The sequence below is a fragment of the Quercus lobata genome, chromosome 10 (assembly GCF_001633185.2).
Source record: "Quercus lobata isolate SW786 chromosome 10, ValleyOak3.0 Primary Assembly, whole genome shotgun sequence".
Taxonomy (NCBI): Eukaryota; Viridiplantae; Streptophyta; class Magnoliopsida; order Fagales; family Fagaceae; genus Quercus; species Quercus lobata.
The window spans coordinates 49,741,554-49,763,140 of record NC_044913.1 but is presented as its reverse complement, the minus strand read 5'-3'; the positions used below and the strand labels follow the sequence as shown (position 1 = coordinate 49,763,140).

Sequence of the window (21,587 nt, the reverse complement as noted above, 5' to 3'; positions counted from 1 at the left end):
TAAAAGGATTCACCTTTTTTTTTTTATCCTTTTCGTTCCCAATTCCATTTTTGAAGACAAGTAAGTATACTAGTATATCTTTAAGAAATCTGCCTGCGTAAAATAGTAACATTAGGGCCACATCCTTGCCACAACCATGTAATAAGTTGTGAGTGGTGGAGATCTGAACCACCACTTTTCCTCCATCACTCACAACTCACCAAGTGGATTATTTGAGACAAAAGTTGTAACTTTGGTTGTGATATTCCTAGCATTTTTGTGTGTAAAATCAAGGAATTTGTGCATGAAAAAGTCTAAGAACACCATTCGAGAAAAGTCTTTGGTCTTCTAGTGGACTACACTACAATCACATACTTGGCTATCAAGATTTTTATGGCACCCAAAATGTGTGTGTGTGTGTATGGATTCTTGTTAGTCTAATTAGTAAAGCGTTGAATAGTTCCTAAAAATAAATAAATAAATAAAATAGAGGGTATTGAAAGGATTCACTTTTTTTTTTTTTTTAAATCCTTTTCGGTCTCAATTCCTTTCCAAAGACAAGTAAGTGTACCAGTGTATCTTTAAGAAATCTGCCTGCATAAAATAGTAACGTTAGAGCCACATCTTTGCCACAACCATGTAATAAGTTGTGAGTGGTGGAGATCTGGATCACTACTTTTCCTCCACCACTCACAACTCGCCAAGTGGATTATTTGAGACAAAAGTTGTAACTTTGGTTGTGATATTCCTAGCATTTTTGTGTGTAAAATCAAGGAATTTGTGCATGAAAAAGTCTATGATCACCATTTGAGAAAAGTCTTTCGTCTTCTAGTGGACTACACTACAATCACATACTTGGCTATCAAGATTTTTATAGTGTTGAATAGTTCCTAAAAAAGAAAAAAAAAAAAAAAAAAAAAAAAAAAAAAAAAAAAAAAAATAAAAAAACAAAAAAGATCTTCTTTTTTTTTTTTTTTTTTAATATCCTTTTTGGTCTCAATTCCTTTCCAAAGACAAGTAAGTGTACCAGTGTATCTTTAAGAAATCTACATGCGTAAAATAGTAATGTTAGGGTCACAACGTTGCCACGACCATGTAATAAGTTGTGAGTGGAGGAGATGTGGCACCACTTTTCCTCCACCACTTACAACTCGTCAAGTGGATTATTTATGATAGAAGGTGTAACTTTAGTTGTGATATTCCTAGCATTTTTGTGTGTAAAATCAAGGAATTTGTGCATGAAAAAGTCTATGATCACCATTCGAGAAAAGTATTTCATCTTCTAATGGACTACACTACAATGCTTGGTTATCAAGATATTTATGGCACCCAAAATTTATATATGGATTCCAGATAGTCTAATTAGTGAAGGTTTTTTTTTTAATTTTTTTTTTTTGGGGTCAAATAAGGAATTTATGGTTCAAATCTGCCTATACCATAAACCAATTAGTGTCTTAACTCTATAATAAAGAATAATCATCATGAAATGGATACCATAAGTTGATACTATTGTTGTGTGTGTGTATAAAAGCAAGGACGGAACCAAAAATTTAGTGAAACAGCATTCATACATTATTTTCTTGATTTAAAATAAACAATAAATTCAATTTTGATATACGATTGCTTTAAAAAAATATTTTGTATATTTTTTTAATAATATTTTGTGGACATGTGTGCTTGTTCTATTTTTCATAGTATACTTGGTCTTCAATTTTAGTACATTTTTCATACTTAAATTTCTCACATTATGTACTCCCTCAGATTGATGTAAGCAATGTAAACATCAAACTCGTATTGTTTACCAAGAAAAAAAAAAAAAAAAAAACATAAACCTCCCCTATGTGTTGTATCCAAAGAAGTCAATATCGTACAGGCCATTAAACCGGTACCTATACTCCTCCAAAACATACCGGAAAAAATACTGAGTTGTACAGATCTATTTCGGTTGTACCAGCTTTTACCAGCCCATACCGTCTGGTATTTGTTGTTTCAGGCTTTCAACCAGTACAATAAAATAAAATAAAAAATTGAAAAAAATTATTAAAAAAATATTTTATTTAATCTAATATATACGTAAATGTACTTAAGCTAATATGTAGGTTTATAAAATATATGGATTTTAAATTTTATGTTGATAAACATAAAATTAATAAATTCATACTTACAAAAATAATACAAAAATGTATAAATAACGGTAAATCCGAAACAGTACACTAGTATTAACTAGTACCAAAATATTTCGTTATCCTAGCCAAATCAAAATAGCCTCTAGTATGAAATTGACTCCCTTGATTGTATCGCCCATCTCCCTCGCACCGTAGACATTGGCATTGTTGTTTGAATTGCATAAAACCCCTTTTTTCAATTATTATTTTCTTTCTTTTTAAGGAGAGCCCTTATTAATTGCTTGTTTGTCATTATGATCGAATAACAAGATCATTGCATCATGATTAAAATTGTAAAACATGAATCATTCTAAATGTTAAAGCACATACCAGGAAAAGAAAAACTGGCAAGTTTGAAATCATTTTGGGGAGATGCAGCCTAGGTGAATTTTTGTTTATGAACAATAGAAAAATAAGTAATTTTGATTTCACAACTGCAATAATATCAAAATTTGTATACTCTATGAAAAAAAATCAAAACTCCTCGTCTCTCTCCTTGTGCTCTCTTTCAAGAAGAGATTTCTTTTTCATCTATTCATTTTATGCTTGATTCTACGATTATTCTCCTTCTCTCTGTTTTGGAGGACCCTTAGGCTATAATAATGATGAGTCGTGACAGGAAGAAGAGTTAGGACTTAGGGCATGACTAGATCCTAGAACACTTTGAGTTCACAAGAAGTTAGTACACAACTAGACTCTTAAACACTTTGAATCCACAAGGTTGAGAATTGAGATATAGAATTCACAAGAAAAAAAAAAGATAAAAAAGATTGAAGTTGTATTGAGGAAGAATTAATTTTTTCATTTATTACAATTTCAAAAAACTTCTTAATTTGCAAAGAAAAACTATTTCCAAACAAATCCTAATTAGTGGCAGAGCTAGGAATTTGCATTTAGGGGGGTGGGGGGGTGGAACATAAAATAAGATTAATAATTTTTTCCTAACCATACTATATGTATATCTCTATACTCTGTGCAATAGTTAAATGAGATGATTAGAGATTGCTAAAAGACTTACAAGAAAAAAACAATTGTCAAGAGTCTTATAACTTAACTTGCATCTCAGGGTGTTTCTAATAGATGCATCTAAAAGTTCAAATCTTCCAATTTTTTGTTATAATTATTCAATTTGTCAAAAATAACAAACAATTATTGAATAAGTACAAAACCATATAATAATAACCATTACCTATTCACCCAAAAAAAAAAAAAACACTCACCCATATAATCGTTTATTATATTTATATATTAATTTAATAACAAATTACAAGTTGTAGAATGTTATCAAAAACAGACAACACACACACAGGGAACGGGGACAAAGGCATAATATCACACAACTTACCCACTACAAAAGCCGGTAACTCTTGTAGTGTGTATGAAGGCTTTATACCTATTTTTGAACTCACTCTTAGGCGATGTGGGACTACCCACATTTTTTCTTTTGAGAAGGAACACAAACAAACAACACACACTCACAGGGAATGGGGACAAAGGAAAGGAAAAACGTGGATAGTCCCACATCACCTAAGAGTGAGTTCAAAAATAGGTATAAAGCCTTCATACACACTACAAGTAGGGGTGTCCACGGGTCGGTCCGGGTCGGGTTTGTGCCCAACCCGCGACCGACCCGACCAAGTCGGGTTCCAATTTCTCAGACCCGCCACCGACCAGTCAGAAAATCGGATCGGATCGGACGGTTCTTGCCGGAAAGTGGTCGGGTCTCGGTCGGGGTTGATTATTTGGAAAACGGCGAGAATCCGGCCAAGAAAATATGAAAAACGGCAGAATCCGGCGAGGAAATTTTGAATAACGGTAGAAATCCGGCCATATCTCACCAAATCCAGCGAGATCTTGGCCATTTTCGGCAAGATCTTGGCTAGATCTAGCGAAACCTCGCCGGATCTAGCTTAAATATTCCCAAAGAAAACTCAAAACTCGCCGGGAATATGATGGGTTGGTCGGATCGGGTTTCTCGGATTTGAGAGGAGGAGATCCGATCTCTGATCTGTTGATCTCGGGTTTTGGAGAATGAAATCCGTCGCCGACCGGTGGAGCAGTCGGTTCGGTCGGCGACGGATCGGGTTCGGTCGACGGCAGCGGGTGGGTCGGTTCCGGTGGGTCCTTGGACAGCCCTAACTACAAGAGTTACTGGCTTTTGTAGTGGGTAAGTTGTGTGATATTATGCCTTTGTCCCCATTTCCTATATGTGTGTGTTGTCTGTTTGTGTTCCTTCTCAAAAGAAAAAACGTAGGTAGTCTCACATCGCCTAAGAGTGAGTTCAAAAATAAGTATAAAGCCCACATCGCCTAAGAGTGAGTTCAAAAATAGGTATAAAGCCTTCATACACACTACAAGAGTTACCGACTTTTGTAATGGATAAGTTGTGTTATATTATACTTTTGTCTCCATTCCTTGTGTGTATTGTCTATCTGTGCTCCTTCTCAAAAGAATGTTATAAAAAAAAAAAAAAAAAAAAAATGACAAGCGGTAGAAAAGTCACACATAAATCTATAAAAGTATTGAGATTCTAAATAGCATTGTACTGTTGCAAATAGTAATGCTTTTGCATTTGAAAACAACCCATACACATGCAGGACATGGACGAAATTGTAATCTCACATTTGTCAAAAAAATCTTCTCTGGACTTCAAGTCTTTAAGTTTAAACTTCTGGCTAGCTAGGACCTGAGACCGTGGGACAAAGTACTAAAGAAGATAAAAATAAAAAATAAAAAACCAGATCAAGAAATCACACAAACAGAGAGACAAGAGAGAGAGAGAGGGGAGGGAATCAGAGAAAAAAGAGAGTCAAAGACTCACCTATGGTGGGTGACGCTAGGGTTTACCTATCTGCTATCTGTTCAGATGTAGATCCTGCTGGAGGTGTTCGACTGTGTGGCCGGTGATTTTTCTAAAATGAAGAAGAGATTTTCCCGCAGTCAAATCCAAAAGTGCAAAGCCCAAAGGATATTCAAAGAATATAGAGCAAAAATTAGAATCTTATTTTTTTATTTTTTGAGAAGGTTTTAATTTTTGAGTAGATATAATATTTTCACAACAAAGTTTAGTGGTAAATTATTATTGATTCTCATTTGGTCTATTATTAACATTATATTTTTTATTTATTTGACTCTTAGGATTTGTTGTGAAATTTTTGTAAAAATATTGTGCTCTTAGCATTTTTTTTTTAATATAAAAATCATACCTGAAAATTGGGGGGCCAGTTCTAGTATTTTCTTAGAAAAATTTTAGTTTTTGGGGATAATTATCATATTATTATATACTAATTAATTTTTTTTGAAATATTTTGGGAGAGGGGGGGGGGGGGGGGTTTCTATCTCAACATGGCTCCGCCACTGGATCCTATGCAAGAATTTGTTCACCCATAATGATCAGAAATATAAGTTAATATTTAATGATAATTAGAGGGAAACAAGAAATCAATCATCATCGTTTTCATCATTTGCCAAGAACAAATTTCATGCTTCCTTGACAAATTCATTGTAACAACCCACAATTTTAGCATGGTAATTATAATTTTTCACATTTACTTTGTTGTGTAAATCATAAGAGAAGCAAAATTAAAATTCCATGAGGGTTTGAAGATGTCTCAATCAGCAAGCATTGACATAAATTATAAAGGGAAATTATTTTATGAAGCCCATTGTTATTTTTTATTTTTTTTTGACAGAAAGCCCATTGTTACTTAATTACTATATAAAGGGAATAAGATAGTACTATAGTAGGAAAAAGATGAAACTCTAATTGCACAGATAAAACTCAGTTGAAGCACAGCTAAACAAATTAAATAGAAATAAATATGGGAGTAAACATGGCATTTTACGGATATAATTAGGAGAAAAAGAAATATTTTGAAAACAAATAAATGGAGAAGCAGAGACAGAATGGAATGTACCTTGTCCACCATGAAAGTCTCTTTCCTTATTGACATACATTTCAAAATCACAGCAAATTTTCATCATAATACTATTCATAAAATAAGCCCACCTTAAATCAAGAATACAATAAATTTGAATTCTAAACGTTTCCAGTAACATCAAGAGATGTCAGTTAAACTAAGCTAGCAGTGACCTTTTATTCATGTTAAGCTAAACTATACCTTTATTCCTCTAAAGATTCACAAACTTTAAATTTGGTCCCAGAAATATTTCTCATGTCAATTTGGTCCATGTTTTCCTAAAATGTGTGAATGCCTTAATGTTTAGTCATTCTTATAACACTGACCTTTTATTGAGGAGAATATCACCCGCAATATTCTGAGGTGGTTCAATAAAAGAGTGCCACACAAACATGTCCCCTCATAGGAAATACCACATTATCATCAACTCCGCACCACACAAACAACCCAAACAAATCTACATCTTCTTAACTTCAAATTTTATTCATTCAAATTTTATTTTATTCATAAAACTCATGCAATATTAATGAAAGCATTATTAAAAAAAGTTGCATACAAGCCAATAGTTTACAGCCTCAATATAAAGTGCCATGACTTGTCCAGTTTGACTGGCAAGGAAACTAGAACAAGACGAGCTCAAACCAGATAGTTGGAGACTTATTTGTAAAGTTCCATGACTCCCCAGACAGTACAAGCACGGCATATAACTTGAAAATCCGAAGATCCAGAAGCCTTGCTTAAGGCCTCAAACTCTTTCTCAGTTCTTTCCTTCCCTCCTGGTGGAATAACCATGGCACTATCAAGCATAGAAACAAACTTAGCCCCATTACTTGCGTCAGGTACCTCTGGCATTATTAAGTCCATGATAATCACCTTCCCATTTTGTGCCAGTGCTTTATTGCAGTTCTTCAAGAGTTTTATGCATTGATCGTCATTCCAGTTATGGCATGTAGTCTGCAATATTATACATGAAAAATTTTGGAATATCCAATCACAGGTTTTAATTCAAGTGTCAAATAAGTAGTTAATTAACAGACCTTTATCATAATGGCGTCACCTTTCGGAACACTTACATACATGTCCCCTCCAACATGCTCAATACCTGCATAGATTTAACAGAAATAAATCCGTTCATATAATTAAGAAGGTGAAAAAGCCTGTTCTAAAGCTAGGGGCAGGCCGATACCATTACCAAGGGCTGTAAAAAATTATTGGATATATGCTTTGGATTCTGAAACTGTTTACCTCTAAAATATAATCAAATTCAAGGTACGACATATTTTTCTGACATTCCAACTTATAGTCTAGATCTTTCAATTTTCCTTCTTCCAGCCGGTACAAATATACATCACCATTAGCTTAAGGAAGTCTAACATTATAGTACAGGAGCAATTATAATTTTCTCATTAATATGGTCATTTATGATAACTTTGGGGCTTGCTTCCATTAAAATAATTATAAAATAAAGAATAAATAAACTTTGGGGGGTTGCTTAAAGTAGCTAGTTGTATGAATATATCATTCATCATCTTGCCTGCACATTACACAGGCCTACAGCTTATCCAAAAATAAATAAATAAGCTTACAATATTTAAAGGAATCAATTATTAAGATATTTTTGTACCAGAATAAGATGGCGCGTGTTGTATAACTTGAGGCAAATCAAAGTTGATGCCTTTAATGGAAGAGTACTTGGAAATGATCATGTTAAGGCATGCTCCAGTGCCACCACCAACATCAACCAACAATGATACCCCCTCAAAACCTTGGTACATCTCAAGAATTTTTTTCATGTGTATTCTGGAAGTATCAGCCATTGCCTTGTTAAAAGAATTGTTCAATGTTTGATCAGTTTTCATGTATTGGAAGATGGACATCCCGTGGACCTTTCCAAATAGATTACCTCCTCCAAGAATAGCATCTTTAAAATGTAGCCTATAACACAAATACACAATGAATCCTATTAAAATTATAGAGATAGAAAAAAGAACAAGGGTTTTTCACTGATTAAATCTTTGTATCTTCTATATGTCTGTACGATATACGACAGGTATGCTAAAGGTGTACCGTTTGTATGTTGTTAGACCGGGGCGGCTCTACTTTATGTAAAGAGGGTTCAATTGATCGAACCCTCAGACTTGATTATATATATATATATATTAGTTTACTTTATCTTTAAAAATATTTTTGCATACTCTAATCACATATCAGTCCTGACTAAAACTAAATAACAACACATCACAGAGCAAGCTCTCTCTTTGATCTGATCTCTAACTTGATTCTCATGAGTCTCATCCCATCTTTCTTCTCTATTTGACTATCTTGGCATCTCTCTGAGACTCTAAGAATAAAAAATGAATGTTTGTGAGTTGCTAGTATCTCTCTTTTTATTATAAATTTATATTATATGTGTGTAAATGTGTGTTTGATATTGATTGTGCACGTTATTTTTATTATTATTTTGTTATAATGTTATTCTTCTAAATTGTGATTTGTGTGTGTATAGTATCAAATATGACAGAACTTTATATAATTTAATAATTAGGAAATATAGATGATTTATTACATGTGTGTGTATTATTATCATGTTATAAACTTTTTGTTATAAAGTTAGTGATTCAAGAAAAAAAATAGTAAAGTTAGTGAGTATTCAAGTATTTGATTGATTAAGTAAACATTTAATGTATTATTTATATATAGATGAATGTGATTGTGTGGGTCAATTTAATACAATGTCAGTGGATTGAGCTTTGCCATTTAGTTTAAAATATTTTATAAAATTAATGACAAATAAATAATGACAACTAAATAAAAATAAAAAATGTTATACAAACTTTACAAAATAAAATGATTATACCAACCCATATTGACAATAAATAATGACAACTGATAATGAATTATCTTGTAATGATTACAAAATATGAAAACTCGTACAAGAAAATTATAAAATTTCATGTATTTACGCATATTTTTTGTGTGTCGATAACTCAAAATATTTAACTCTTATTTTTATTAAACTTTGCTTAATTTAAGTTTTTTAATAAGCCACTAAAAAAATTCCTAAAGTCGTCACTGTTGTTAAATTCAAAAAATAGGATTTAAACTGTGATATGGACAAAATAAATACGGGCATTAAAGAGAGGATCCTGATTTTAAATATGTGATGATTGTGGTTGGAATGCATTGGCTTGGAGGTGATGCTTAGAAATTTGAGTAGATTTCTGCTACTATCATCATTGATAGTTACTTTAGTAAAATCTAGCTGAAATAATATAGTAAGACTTATAAATAGTAGTAAAAATAAGCTGAATAGTAAAATATACTACAGGAACCAAAGGCACACAAAAGAAGAGACTACAAGAAGGACCCCACCCTAAGAACATCACTCAAACAAGAGGGGTAGCTAACAAAATCAAAGGAACCTACAAATCTGTTATGTAGAGAATACATGGCCAAATTGTAGGCCGCTTTGTTGGCTTCGCTATATATAAACCCAGCAAAAAGAGGGGTTTGGCAAAGATTCAGCCATAAATATTATCTCTAGATTGATACTCCTAATCCTCCAAGGAATAAAATTCTAGAGATAATATATATAGTTTCATAAATGGCAAAGAACCTAGATATATATTTGAAGTAATATTTTCTGCTTATCGTCATTATTGGGGTTTGATGGGTATACTATTTTGTAAATCAAAGATATCATATATTGACATAGAAATAATAGATTAAAATGACATAGACAACCAAAAAAAAAAAAACACCCTATAATAGCATTATAATTAGTGTTTGTATTTGTGTCAACAAATCCAACGTAGGGTAAGCATTTAACCCTATGCTAACCCAAATGTTTAGTACTCCTACAGTCAGTACTACAATTAGGATTAGCATTAGCTTACCTGCTTTATAAGTACGTGTACCTATAATACAAGTTTGGGTTTGTTGGACCATAATTCCCTTAAGAAGATGCAACTTATTTTAATTTCGAAATCAATGAAAAAGATAATTTGTACAAAATATATATACGTATAAGATTTTTTATTTATTTACAATTCGATTCGATATGCATTAAATACAACAAGGAGCAAGTGGGAAATCAATCATATGATTAATTATACATACCAAACCTCAAGTATGGCACGTTGGAAAGCAAATAATGAGATCGAACCCACAAATCCTCCATCTTCATTTTGAACATATAACTTGCCAGCTTGTGAGACCCGATAGAGTCTCTCAACACTTCCATTTTCGCAGCTGCGTATAGAACAAGTAAGAAGTGAGTAGCTAGCAAGTAAACGCAGCATGCGATCTAGCATATAAGGAGCATCAGGGTTTTGTGTGGGAAGCTGAGAAGCAATCTCAGAGGGCGACATGTAAGCATCGGGGCTTGCCCGAGCAATGATCTCAAACAGGTTGAGCTCTATGGCGGTGCGTAGTACCATGGGAAATACGTGAGAGCTTGACAGTAGCATGGCATAGAGACATGCATCGTCATCTTCTTTACTAACAGAGGGTGAACCCTGGTTTTGTGTGAAACCCATTTTTATATTGCTGCTTTGATTTTTCCAATGGCTTAGAGGAATTGCAAGCCTGATTTTCTATATTATACAGGTCAAATACCAAACATTCCTCACTTCTCAGTTCTCACGTTCACTTCTACTGTTGGAGTTTTTCTCTGAGCAACAAATATTAAAATCCCATACATATTAAACTAATTTCTGCTGTTTTTTTTTTTTTTTTTTGCTCTCAGTACCAAAATTTCAAAATCCCATAGTACATATTCAAGTCAGGGGCGGAGCCACATGCTCCATGCCACCCCCCCCCCCCCCCCCCCCAACAAAAAAAAAAAAATTTCATTTTTCTCTCCAGAGTACATAGAAAAAAGATTTGGGCCCAATGAAAAATAAATATCCGCCCCCTCCAAATTATTCCCAAGACTTCTAGTCAAAACTAAACTAAATATTGAATAGCAGAATTGGAATATATGCATGTGATATTCCTTTGCCGACAAAACTGTGTATTCTGACTTTATCTTTTTGTGTTTATTATTATTGTATTTTCTTTATACTTGACCCGGTGACTTGACTCAGCCTTTGGGCTTTTGTGTTGTTTGTCTCCTCAATGGGAGGTGGGTTGGGCTTGCATTATGCAGTTGGGGTAGTAAAGGGTCATTTAAATATATATATATATATATATATATATTAATAGATAAAATTTAGAGAAAATTCAATTAAATTTTACAATTGAAATTTAATTTTGCGTCATGCGTATTAAATTATTTATTTTTAAAGAGTATATAAGAATAACTACCAATAATATTTAAATTATATATTTAAAAATTATACTATATATCTTAATGTATATCTTTTAAGTATATCTATGCATATGCATGATATTACAAGCAAATTTAATTAAAGGTGCATTTATAATTCATATAAGAACAAATTTTATATGATAATTTATTATCTCTCGCCCAAGTTAGTTTAACATTTTTTGAATTGATTTTTTTTGGGGGTTTGAAATTAGGTGCCAAATAATGAGCAAAGTACAAACAATTGATGCATTCTTTAAGAAAAAATATATTAGTTATTCAGAACTTAGAACACTTGTAGAAACAAATGTTGATACTTCAATGCCCAATGAGCGTCCCTCCAAATGTTCAAGAATTCAATATGAAGAGATAGATCGTGATCCAAGATCACGTGAACAAATATATAAATTCCCTATTAATAAACAAGATGAAATTTGACGTGCTTATCTCATAGCCGATCCATATCAACCTAATTAAAAAGATAAAGTATCCATACAAAAGACCAGATAATCATTGTTGTAGTTTTCAAGCTTCATAGTTCATTCAAATTGGTTATAATACTTACTACTACAAGTCGCCCTCCTAGTAATAATTCTTGACTACGGCCCCATATTCAACTAACTTTTGTTGATATTTTCGTTGAGCACCATACATGTGAAAGTAGAATCAGGAAAAAAAATGAGATAAGAGGTCCAAATCTTGTCTTGAACTATAGCCTAAGTGGAAATATCCCTGCGGGACAAGGTAAGGACATACTTTTCCATATATTAATTTATTTGTTTAAATATATATAATTAGAGAGATAATTCATGATCTCCATCCTATTTGAAGTGAATCTCTCTAAATAAGGGTAGAATCATGAATAATTAATGAAAATTACCAAAAGTTACAAAAATACTTGGAATCTATACACATTTAGTCTCACGTACAAAAAAGGTTGAATAAAAATAAAAATGTGAAGTTTTTTTAATTTGTTTTTTTTTTTTTTTAATATTGTTAGGTTCTAAGAGTTTAGAACAATTAGAAAACCGTGAACACAAACTTATCTAAATATAGATCACAGAGTCTATAAGATTTATTAGATAATGTCCAAGATGCTGCTAGTCAGAATACAAGAAAAAGAAAGTTGTACGTTCAGAAATTTAAAACATACCAGGTTTGACCGATCGAGACATGGGTTCTACAGAATTTAATTAAAACCCAACAATCCATTAAGCCTATTAAGTGATTAGGATTTCAGATCTAATTCTTCTAATAGTTAAAGGAAACCCTACGGCACATTTTGTTATGACTTTGGAGTTTCTCTTTTAAGATCTAAAAGGTATTGTGTCTTCTCCTTTCAAAGTCACTACCGGAAATCATTCACATACTAGTAGAATTGGTAGATCTATAGTTGCTGCTACAAGATCAACAACTGCTGATGATCTTAAATTTTTGCAGTGGGATCTCAAAGTCACAAACGTGGGTGTTTGTGTTCAACGAATTCAAGATAGAGGAGTGCGGAGTCGGAGTTGCACATGGTCGTGTTAGTAAGTTCTATAAGAGGTAGCTTTAGATTTAGGGTTTAAATCTATTGTAAACTTCCATTCTATCATAGTGGATTTGTTTACCTTGAGGATAGCTAGGTTAAGCCATCCCCAGTTTTTTTTTACCTTAAAACGGTTGGTTTCATTAGTTTTCTTGGGTTATCATATTGCTGTCTTATATTTATTTCCGCACTAAGTAATATGATTGCATGAGTTTAACCTAAATCTGAATAATTAACCCAAGTAACTAATTGGCTAATTCATTAGGTTAAACTAATTTGATTTATAGAGGTCTAAATAGAACAAACATATATATCTAGTATTTTTAAAGAACATAGATGATTCCAAACATTACTATTATTTTTTTTAAAGATGCTAAATCTGATGACTTGTTCAAGATTATTATTATTATTTAACTTTGTTTTATGTAGCAAAATATAGTTAATGTGTGTTAAATCGTGCAAGGACATTTCCTTTTTATCGTGATCCTATAAGAATAATTCATGACAAGATTTGAGTATCACATTTTGCCAGGATTTTGTTTGTCACATATGTGGTGCTCAACCAAAAAGAACATCTATTATTTGATCTTATCCAATTTCACTACGTATCTATATACATAGTGAAGCTACTATAGCTTTAAGGCATTCGTTCTTTTTAGGCGAAAATGCACTTTTGGTCCCTACATTTTGGGTCTATTTACAATTTGGTCCCTAAATTGATTTAGGTCCTAGGTTAGTCCCTGATTTCCAAAAATCGTTTTCAAAATAGTCCCTACTGTCAACCCAATGACAGAAAATGCTGAGGTGGCAAACGGAATACACTGTTTGCTGACATGGCTAATAAAATAATAAAAAAAAATATTTAACATTTTTTTAATGCCATGTCAGCATTTAAATTAATAAAAAAAAGCTAGCCCTAAGAAAATTTTTTTAAAAAAATGTAAATTAAAATTTTTATAAAAACCTTAAATCTAATTTAAACTAAAATCATTTCTTAAAAAATGAAAATTCAAAATTGTTTTAATTCTTTTTGTTTTTCTTTTTGGTTAACCTCATCAGCTTAAAAAAATCTTCACACTCTCTACCACTAATCTCAAACTCTCTCTCTCTCTCTCTTCACCCTACACTTGCTCTCCCTAAATCGGAAATCACCAATTCAGCCTTCTTCTCCCTCTCTATTTCTCTATTCTTTTTTCCTCATCTCAGTCTCCCTCTCTCTGAATTAGTGATCTGGTTGAGTAGTGGTGTTTCGGTGGTCGTGGCTCGCCGTGGGTGGGTTCAGATCGTCGTGGGCTGGTGTGGGGTCGTTGGTGCTTGTGGGTGGCCGTGGTTTTGCTCACCATCATCTCGATCTCCCTCTCTCTGATTCGGTGATTTCTAGTTGAGTGGTGGCGTTTCGGTGGTCGTGGCTCGCCGTGAGTGGGTTCAGATCGGCACAAGTGGGATTCAGATCGCCGTGGGCTGGCATGGGGCCATTGGTGCTCGTGGGTGGCCGTGGTTTTGCTCACCATGGGCCGCCATGAGTGTTGGGTTTGGTGGTTGTGGTAGAAAATGGATCTGTTTTGCTTTCATTATTTGGTTTTTTTTTTTTTTTTTTTGTGGTGATTTGTGGTTATTGTGGTTGGTGATGTGGGTGATTGTGGTGGTTGTTTTGGTTGTTGGTGGTGGTTTCAGTTTGTGGGTATGGATTTTTTGTGCTGAGATTGATTTTGAGTGGGTTAGTTAATTGGGTTTGTCTTGATTTGGAGAAAAACATGAAGAATGGAGTTCAAGTTCTGGGTTGGAGGTTTCTGGGTTTGATGATTTTTCTAGGTTGTAGGTTTGATGATTTTTCTGGGTTAGTTTTCTCGTGTGGGTTTGGGTTTGATGATTTTTTCATGTTCTGGAGGTTTCGATGGAGGATAGGGATTTTGTATGCAATTTTGCATTGTTCTAGGTTTGATTGTTCTTGAGTTTGGGAAGAACATGAAGAACAAGTTCTTGTGATCTTACCTCCTAACCTAAAACATAATGAAAGCAATAATAATAATAACAATAATAATATTAGATTTAAAAGTTTTTTTTTAAATTTAGTTTGAATTAAATTGAAATTGAAAAATATAAATTATTTTTATTTTTTTAATTAAACTGACATGGCTTTTTTAATTCAGAAAATGCTGACATGGCATTTAAATATATATATATATATATATATATATTTTTTTTTTTATTATATTAGCCACATCAGCAAACAGTGTATTCCATTTACCACCTCAGTATTTTCTGTCACTGGGTTGACGGTAGGGACTATTTTAAAAATAATTTTTGAAAATCAAGGACTGACCTAGGACCTAAATCAATTTAGGGACCAAATTGTAAATAGGCCCAAAATGTAGGGACCAAAAGTGCATTTTCGCCTTCTTTTTATATATAGATAATATAATATAAAAACAAAAATAAACCGGTGTACTTGAGAAGAAAAAAAATCCATCTCACTAGATTGACCAAATGCCTTAAATAAGTATGAAATGTTTTTTAGTAATACTAGTTAGGGCAGCACATGCAAGGCACATGCTTACCATTGAAAAAAAGTAGTAATTAAGGTCAATTCTAGATTTTATTTGTATTAGAAAACAAAGATATGAATCATTTGATTTTTAAAGTATATAGAGATTTACATTTATCAAAAGAGACATTAATTTTAAAAATTTTGATAATTATGTCATAAAAAGTTAATCTCATTCGCTTAAGAATTTTGATTAACCACAAAGTTAGGGTAGCTATTTAACATATAAATATTTATTTAACTATAATAGTTTTTTAGTACTTACTTGCTAAAGACAATATATCTACTCTCTAAAAATTTCTAAGAACGATAACGAATTTCATCATCTTCCAATGATAAACAACTAAGTTTCGCTAAGAAATTTAAATTAAAAAAAAATAAAAAATAAAAAGAGATAACAAAAGGCATGTGTCATCGAATTTTTCATTAGATAAATTATAAGTGTTGAAAATTTAAACCTAGAAAATCAACGTTCTTTAGATAACAAATAAAACACCTAATATCATCATTCTAACTTTCTAAGAATTTCTATCATTTAAAACTCAAAATACGTAAAGAAAATTTTTAGGATGTTAAAATTTGCGGGAGTAATTTAGGCATTACACATAAAATATTTTAAGAATCATAAGTTTTCATTAGGGTTTAACTGAGAGAATAACAATATGACATATTTGCTATTTTCCAAAATATTAAGGGAAAAATTGCTTGATTTTAAAGTTTAAGGAAGAATTGTAAACTACCCCAAACATAAAGGATGAAAAATGTTTTTTTCCTAAGTTTTTGTTTTTGTTTTTGTGTGTAAAACTATGTGTTCTTACTTAAAATAGTGTGTAAAGAAAAAAAAAATATATACAAAAAGTCAACCCAAGAAAATTGTATGTGGAATAGTAAATTTTGGCTCAACAAAATTGATTAAACCAACAAAAAATTTCTAAAAACACAACAGAATGATGCAACATTATCATAATACCTTTATAATTTTATTATATTTTATTTTAACTTGTAAAGAATTGATAGCTCAGCAGTTTTGAAAATATTATGACGACATCAAGATGTCTTAACATTTTTCACACAAAAAAATGTTATGTCCATGACATTTTCATAACAAATAATAAGTAGTAGGTTACTACAAGTTGTTATTGATAGGCAAAAAAGTAGTTTCATTGGTAAGTTTAAATTAGAACCAATAGCAATTTACCATATTTGATTTGTTATGAAAGTGTTGTAAAAATTATTGCGGATATAGCACTTCTTTTTCATAATACTTTTATTTTTAGTTGTAACTGGTTCTAGTATGATATTTTATTATTTTATTTTAACCTATAATAAATTAACACCTCAACAATTGTGAAAATATTGTACCAATTTGTGATGTTAATATTTTATTATAATGTGAAACAGCATGAATTGGACAAACCAAAAATAATATAGCAAATATACTAAAAATTTATGCATTCACAAAAAAAAAAAAAAAAAAAAAAAAAAAAAAAAAGGTGGCCAGCAAAATAGTGAAAGTTAAACAAACCAAAACTACTGTAGCGAAATTACTGTAACTTCTCCCATTCATTGTTTATATATATATATAGAAATATACATTGCACTTACAATGTAAATTTATATTGTAAACACATAAAAATTGGCAAATGTTGTACACATTTGCAAAATTTGTATTTTTTTTTTTTTTGGTAAAGGTATATAATATTTGCTACTTTTTGTGTGTATACAATGTAAGCTTACATTACAAGTAAAAAAGTAAACATATAAAGATCCTTTAAATGAAGGAAAAAAAAATCAAACCAAGTTGGTGAACTTGAAGAAATAAAAAAAGGGGAAAGAAGCAACTCACTAAACAAAAAATAATGTTCATAACACTGTTCATGAGCTTATTAAATGTATATAATATTTGCTACTTTTTGTGTGTATACAATGTAAACTTACATTACGAGTACAAAGTAAACATATAAAGATCCTTTAAATTAATTTTTTTTTTTAATAATAATTAAAAAAAAAAAAAAGCTCAAACAAAGTTGGTGAACTTGAAAAAAAAAAAGGGAAAAAAGGCAAGTCACTAAACCAAAAATACTGTTCATAATACTATTCACGAGTCTATTTGCTCTTTTTATATATAGAACAAATAGTGCAAATTGATGACTGAAGAAAAAAAAAAAAAAAGTGATGAATTGTGCATATTGATCAAACCAAAAGTATTGTAACTTTTACACATTCACCCAACAAGTGTCACAACATTTTCACAAAACATTTATTTTCAGTTATGGTTAGTCACAGTTTCATATTTTATTATTTTATTTTGACTTATAAGAAATTGACACCTCAATATTATGAAATTTGTTATGTCAGTATAACAATATATATGCGAGTTCTTATAAACATTTAAAAGAAAAAAAAGTACAAATGGAGGACTGGAAAAAAAAGAAAATGTAGCTACAGTGCCACTTGAACAAAACAAAGTGGCACTGTAGAGGCATTGACACTTTTTATATAGCTAATGGATTTGCTACTTTTGTGTGTGTATACAATGTAAGTTTATATTATGAATACAAAGTAAACATATAAAGATCTTAAAAAAAAAAAAAAAAAAAAAAAAAAAAAAAAAAAAAAAAAACCAAGTTGGTGAACTTGAAGGAAAAAAAAGAAGGAAAAAGGCAAGTCACTAAACCAAAAATATTGTTCATACTTCATAACACTATTCATGAGCCTATTTGCTCTTTTTATATATAGAAAAAAAGAGCACAAATCGATGACTGGAAAAAAAATAAATAAAAAAATAAAAAGCGATGAACAATATATATTGAACAAACCAAAAGTACCGTAATTTTTACACATTTACCCAACAAGTGTCACAACATTTTCACAAAACATTTATTTTCAGTTGTGGTTAGTCACAATTTCATATTTTATTTTGACTTATAAGAAATTGACACCTCAATAATTGTGAAAATATTGTGAAATTTGTCGTGTCAGTATAACAATATAATGCGGTTTTATTAAATATTTAAAAGGAAAAAAAAAGTACAAATGGAAGACTAAAAAAAAAAAAAAACGTTGTAGCTACTGTAGCTATAGTGCCACTTGAACAAACCAAAGTGGCACTGTAGCAACTGTTCAAAATAAAAAAACTTAGAGCATCAGCATCAAAGAATGCTATGCTATCCTATTTTACCATCTCAAAAGGTTACTTTATCAATTATACCATACCATTTTATAATACACCCTACATCAAAAAACTCTATTATTTTACTTTTTCATTAAAATATTATTTTTTAATCTTTCTTTATTATTTCTTTCACATCATCACTTTTTTTTTAGCTATGCATCTATTCCAACGGTAACATTTTCCTGGGCTTTCCAACTATAATTTTTTTTCCAGACTTATGACTATTCCAACGGTAACATTAGCCAGTTCACATATTGCTTCTTCTCTGAAGAAATAGAAACCCAACATATGACTAAATAAAATAAATAGCATGTTACTCTCCACGTTGGAAACTCATGAGGAGACTAGTACATGCTGGTAGAAAACTATTCAGTAATTCAACTTTCAAATGTTTCCCATGGCAAAGAGAGATAGATATAACTTAAAATCAATGTACAGCCAGATCAAACTTTCATCCCAAAACAGTGAAAAAATCTAAAGTCTTAGGACAATACAACACCATAATTTACCAAGATGCCAAATTTTGTGACAGCCACAATCACTATACCAGAAAACAAGGAACAACCACCACTGTAACGTAACTTTATGACAGCCACAATCAAATGCATAAATTTGTTTTCGGTCCAAATTTATGACAGCCACAATAAACTTTATGACAGCCAAATTTTATGACAGCCACAATCACTATACCAAGATGCCAAATTTGTTTTTGGTCCTTAATGGTAGGTGATACCAGAAAACAGGAACAACCACCACTGTAACTTTCAAGAATAATTTAGAACCACCTACGCAAAGTACAGCAAATGGCACCACCTAAAACCGTAAAAATAGGAGAGTATAATACACTTTGGAAAGATGGAAAATTACACTTCCATTAAACAATAAACTCTTATAAGATCTGGAAGCTGGCCAAGGGGCAAGACACAAAGAACCTGCCAAATATCAATGTATTCAATTTGTCAACTTTAATGATCCACACACACACACACACATAGAACCTGCCAAATTTTTTTTTATTTTTTGAGAGCAAACCTGCCAAATATCAACTTTAATGATCCACACATATATACGCAACTTGCCAAATATCAATGTACTCAACCTACGAACTTAAAAAATCCACATACATATATACATGCAACCTGCCAATTTTAAAAATCCACATACATATATATAAATGCAATCCACATACATAACTATAAATTTTGTCTTTATAAGACTCGTATATATGTCAAATTACAATAAAACACCACAAGCATAACTCACACACTTACTAAGTTCCTACAACTCCCCTTGTAATTGCCATAAATGCTCAACGAGGTCTGTCTGAAGTTGAGAATGAATTTTATGGTCTCGAATACATTGATGGGTTTCAATGAACTCCGTAAATGTATTTGTGTTCTCCCGTGACATTTGTATGGTAGGATTGTCATCAATTTGCTCATAATCTAATTCCACCGCTTCGTTTACATCTCGCTCATCCTCAACGATCATGTTATGAAGAATTACACAAGCTTTCATGATGTCTTGGAGCGTTTCAGCATGGAAAAATCTTGCAGGTCCACGCACAATTGCGAATCTCGCTTGAAGAACTCCAAATGCACGCTCTACATCCTTCCTATTCGCCTCTTGGGCTTGTGCAAATAATTTTTTTTTTTGTTCTCGTGGATATGGAATTGTTTTAACAAATGTTGACCACTTCGGATAGATGCCATCGGCAAGATAGTATCCCATTTTATACTCATGACCATTGATTGAGTAATTAACTGCAGGAGCACGTCCTTGTTCGAGCTCATAAAATATAGGAGACCGTTCTAATACATTAATCTCATTATTTGACCCAGGTAACCCAAAAAACGCATGCCATATCCAAAGATCATAAGATGCCACTGCTTCCAAAACAATGGTTGGCTCATGAATGTGACCAGAGTACTGACCTTTCCATGCAACTGGACAATTTTTCCATTTCCAATGCATGCAATCAATGCTCCCTAGCATCCCTGGAAATCCACGTCTTTCCCCATTGGCTAAAAGTCTAGCAATATCGTCGTTGTTTGGAGACCTCAAGTATTCATTGGAGAAAATATCAACCACCGCTTTAACAAATTTTTTTAGACTTTTCATTACAGTGGATTCTCCAATCCGCACATACTCATCCATAAAATCAGCTGTAACTCCATACGCAAGCATCCTAAGTGCAGCTGTTATCTTTTGAAGAGAAGATAAACCCCATTTTTGGGCACCATCTCTTTTTTGGATAAAATAAGATTCATAAGTTTCTACCCTAGATTGAATACGGAGAAAAAGGGATCGACTCATCCGAAATCTCCTCCTAAATAAATTAGGAGGATATACTGGTGTGTCAGCAAAGTAGTCGAGATAAAGTCTTTTATGGCCTGCCAAACGATCACGTTCGATATACCGACGACATTTACGTTGTACTGTTGAACCTTTAAGAATTCGCCTCATTATCTCATCCTCATCTGAGTCGTCAAAAAGCAACTTTTTAAAAAGAGAGCGACCCATAGAGACAACCTTGAAGACAACAGTGTTAGAGAACATAAAACTGAATGATATCTACTTTAGTCAGCCAAACAAAAAGAAAAAGAAAAAAAAAAGATAAAACAGCCACATAAACAGCAGTAAACAGCCACATAAACAGCTACCAGAAAAATTAAACACACTGAAATAGCTTAAAACAACATCAAAACAGCCCCATAACAGATTTTGACAAATTCTATCACTGAAATAGACATAACACAGCCACATAAACATCAATAAACAGCCACATAGACAGCTACCAAAAAAATTAAATACTCTTGTTAAAGTGTATTATGTGACAACAACTAGGTGCAAGTTTATGCCTTCACACTTACTGACAGTGCAGTGAGGATATTATAAAAAGAGTGACTAATTTGTGGGAAAGTTGAATATTTTGGAGGTGGAGAGGATATAATTTTTAGAAACTTA

The 21,587-nt window shown here is 32.0% G+C and overlaps 2 protein-coding genes across 2 annotated transcripts; both read right to left on the bottom strand.

The window, feature by feature from the left end:
• Positions 1 to 6,546: 6,546 nt before the first annotated feature.
• On the bottom strand, positions 6,547 to 10,745 carry LOC115965980 (caffeic acid 3-O-methyltransferase-like). The gene is made up of 4 exons (XM_031085316.1): positions 10,184 to 10,745; positions 7,689 to 7,999; positions 7,102 to 7,166; positions 6,547 to 7,018 (listed from the first exon to the last, which is right to left on the bottom strand). The coding sequence occupies exons 1-4, from the start codon at positions 10,600 to 10,602 to the stop codon at positions 6,722 to 6,724; spliced, it is 1,092 nt and encodes a 363-aa protein (XP_030941176.1). The 5' UTR covers positions 10,603 to 10,745; the 3' UTR covers positions 6,547 to 6,721.
• Positions 10,746 to 19,810: 9,065 nt separating this feature from the next.
• LOC115966080 (putative nuclease HARBI1) lies at positions 19,811 to 21,038 on the bottom strand. Its single transcript, XM_031085413.1, has one exon. It carries the CDS (start codon positions 20,934 to 20,936, stop codon positions 19,899 to 19,901), a length of 1,038 nt encoding a protein of 345 aa, XP_030941273.1. The 5' UTR covers positions 20,937 to 21,038; the 3' UTR covers positions 19,811 to 19,898.
• Positions 21,039 to 21,587: the final 549 nt, after the last annotated feature.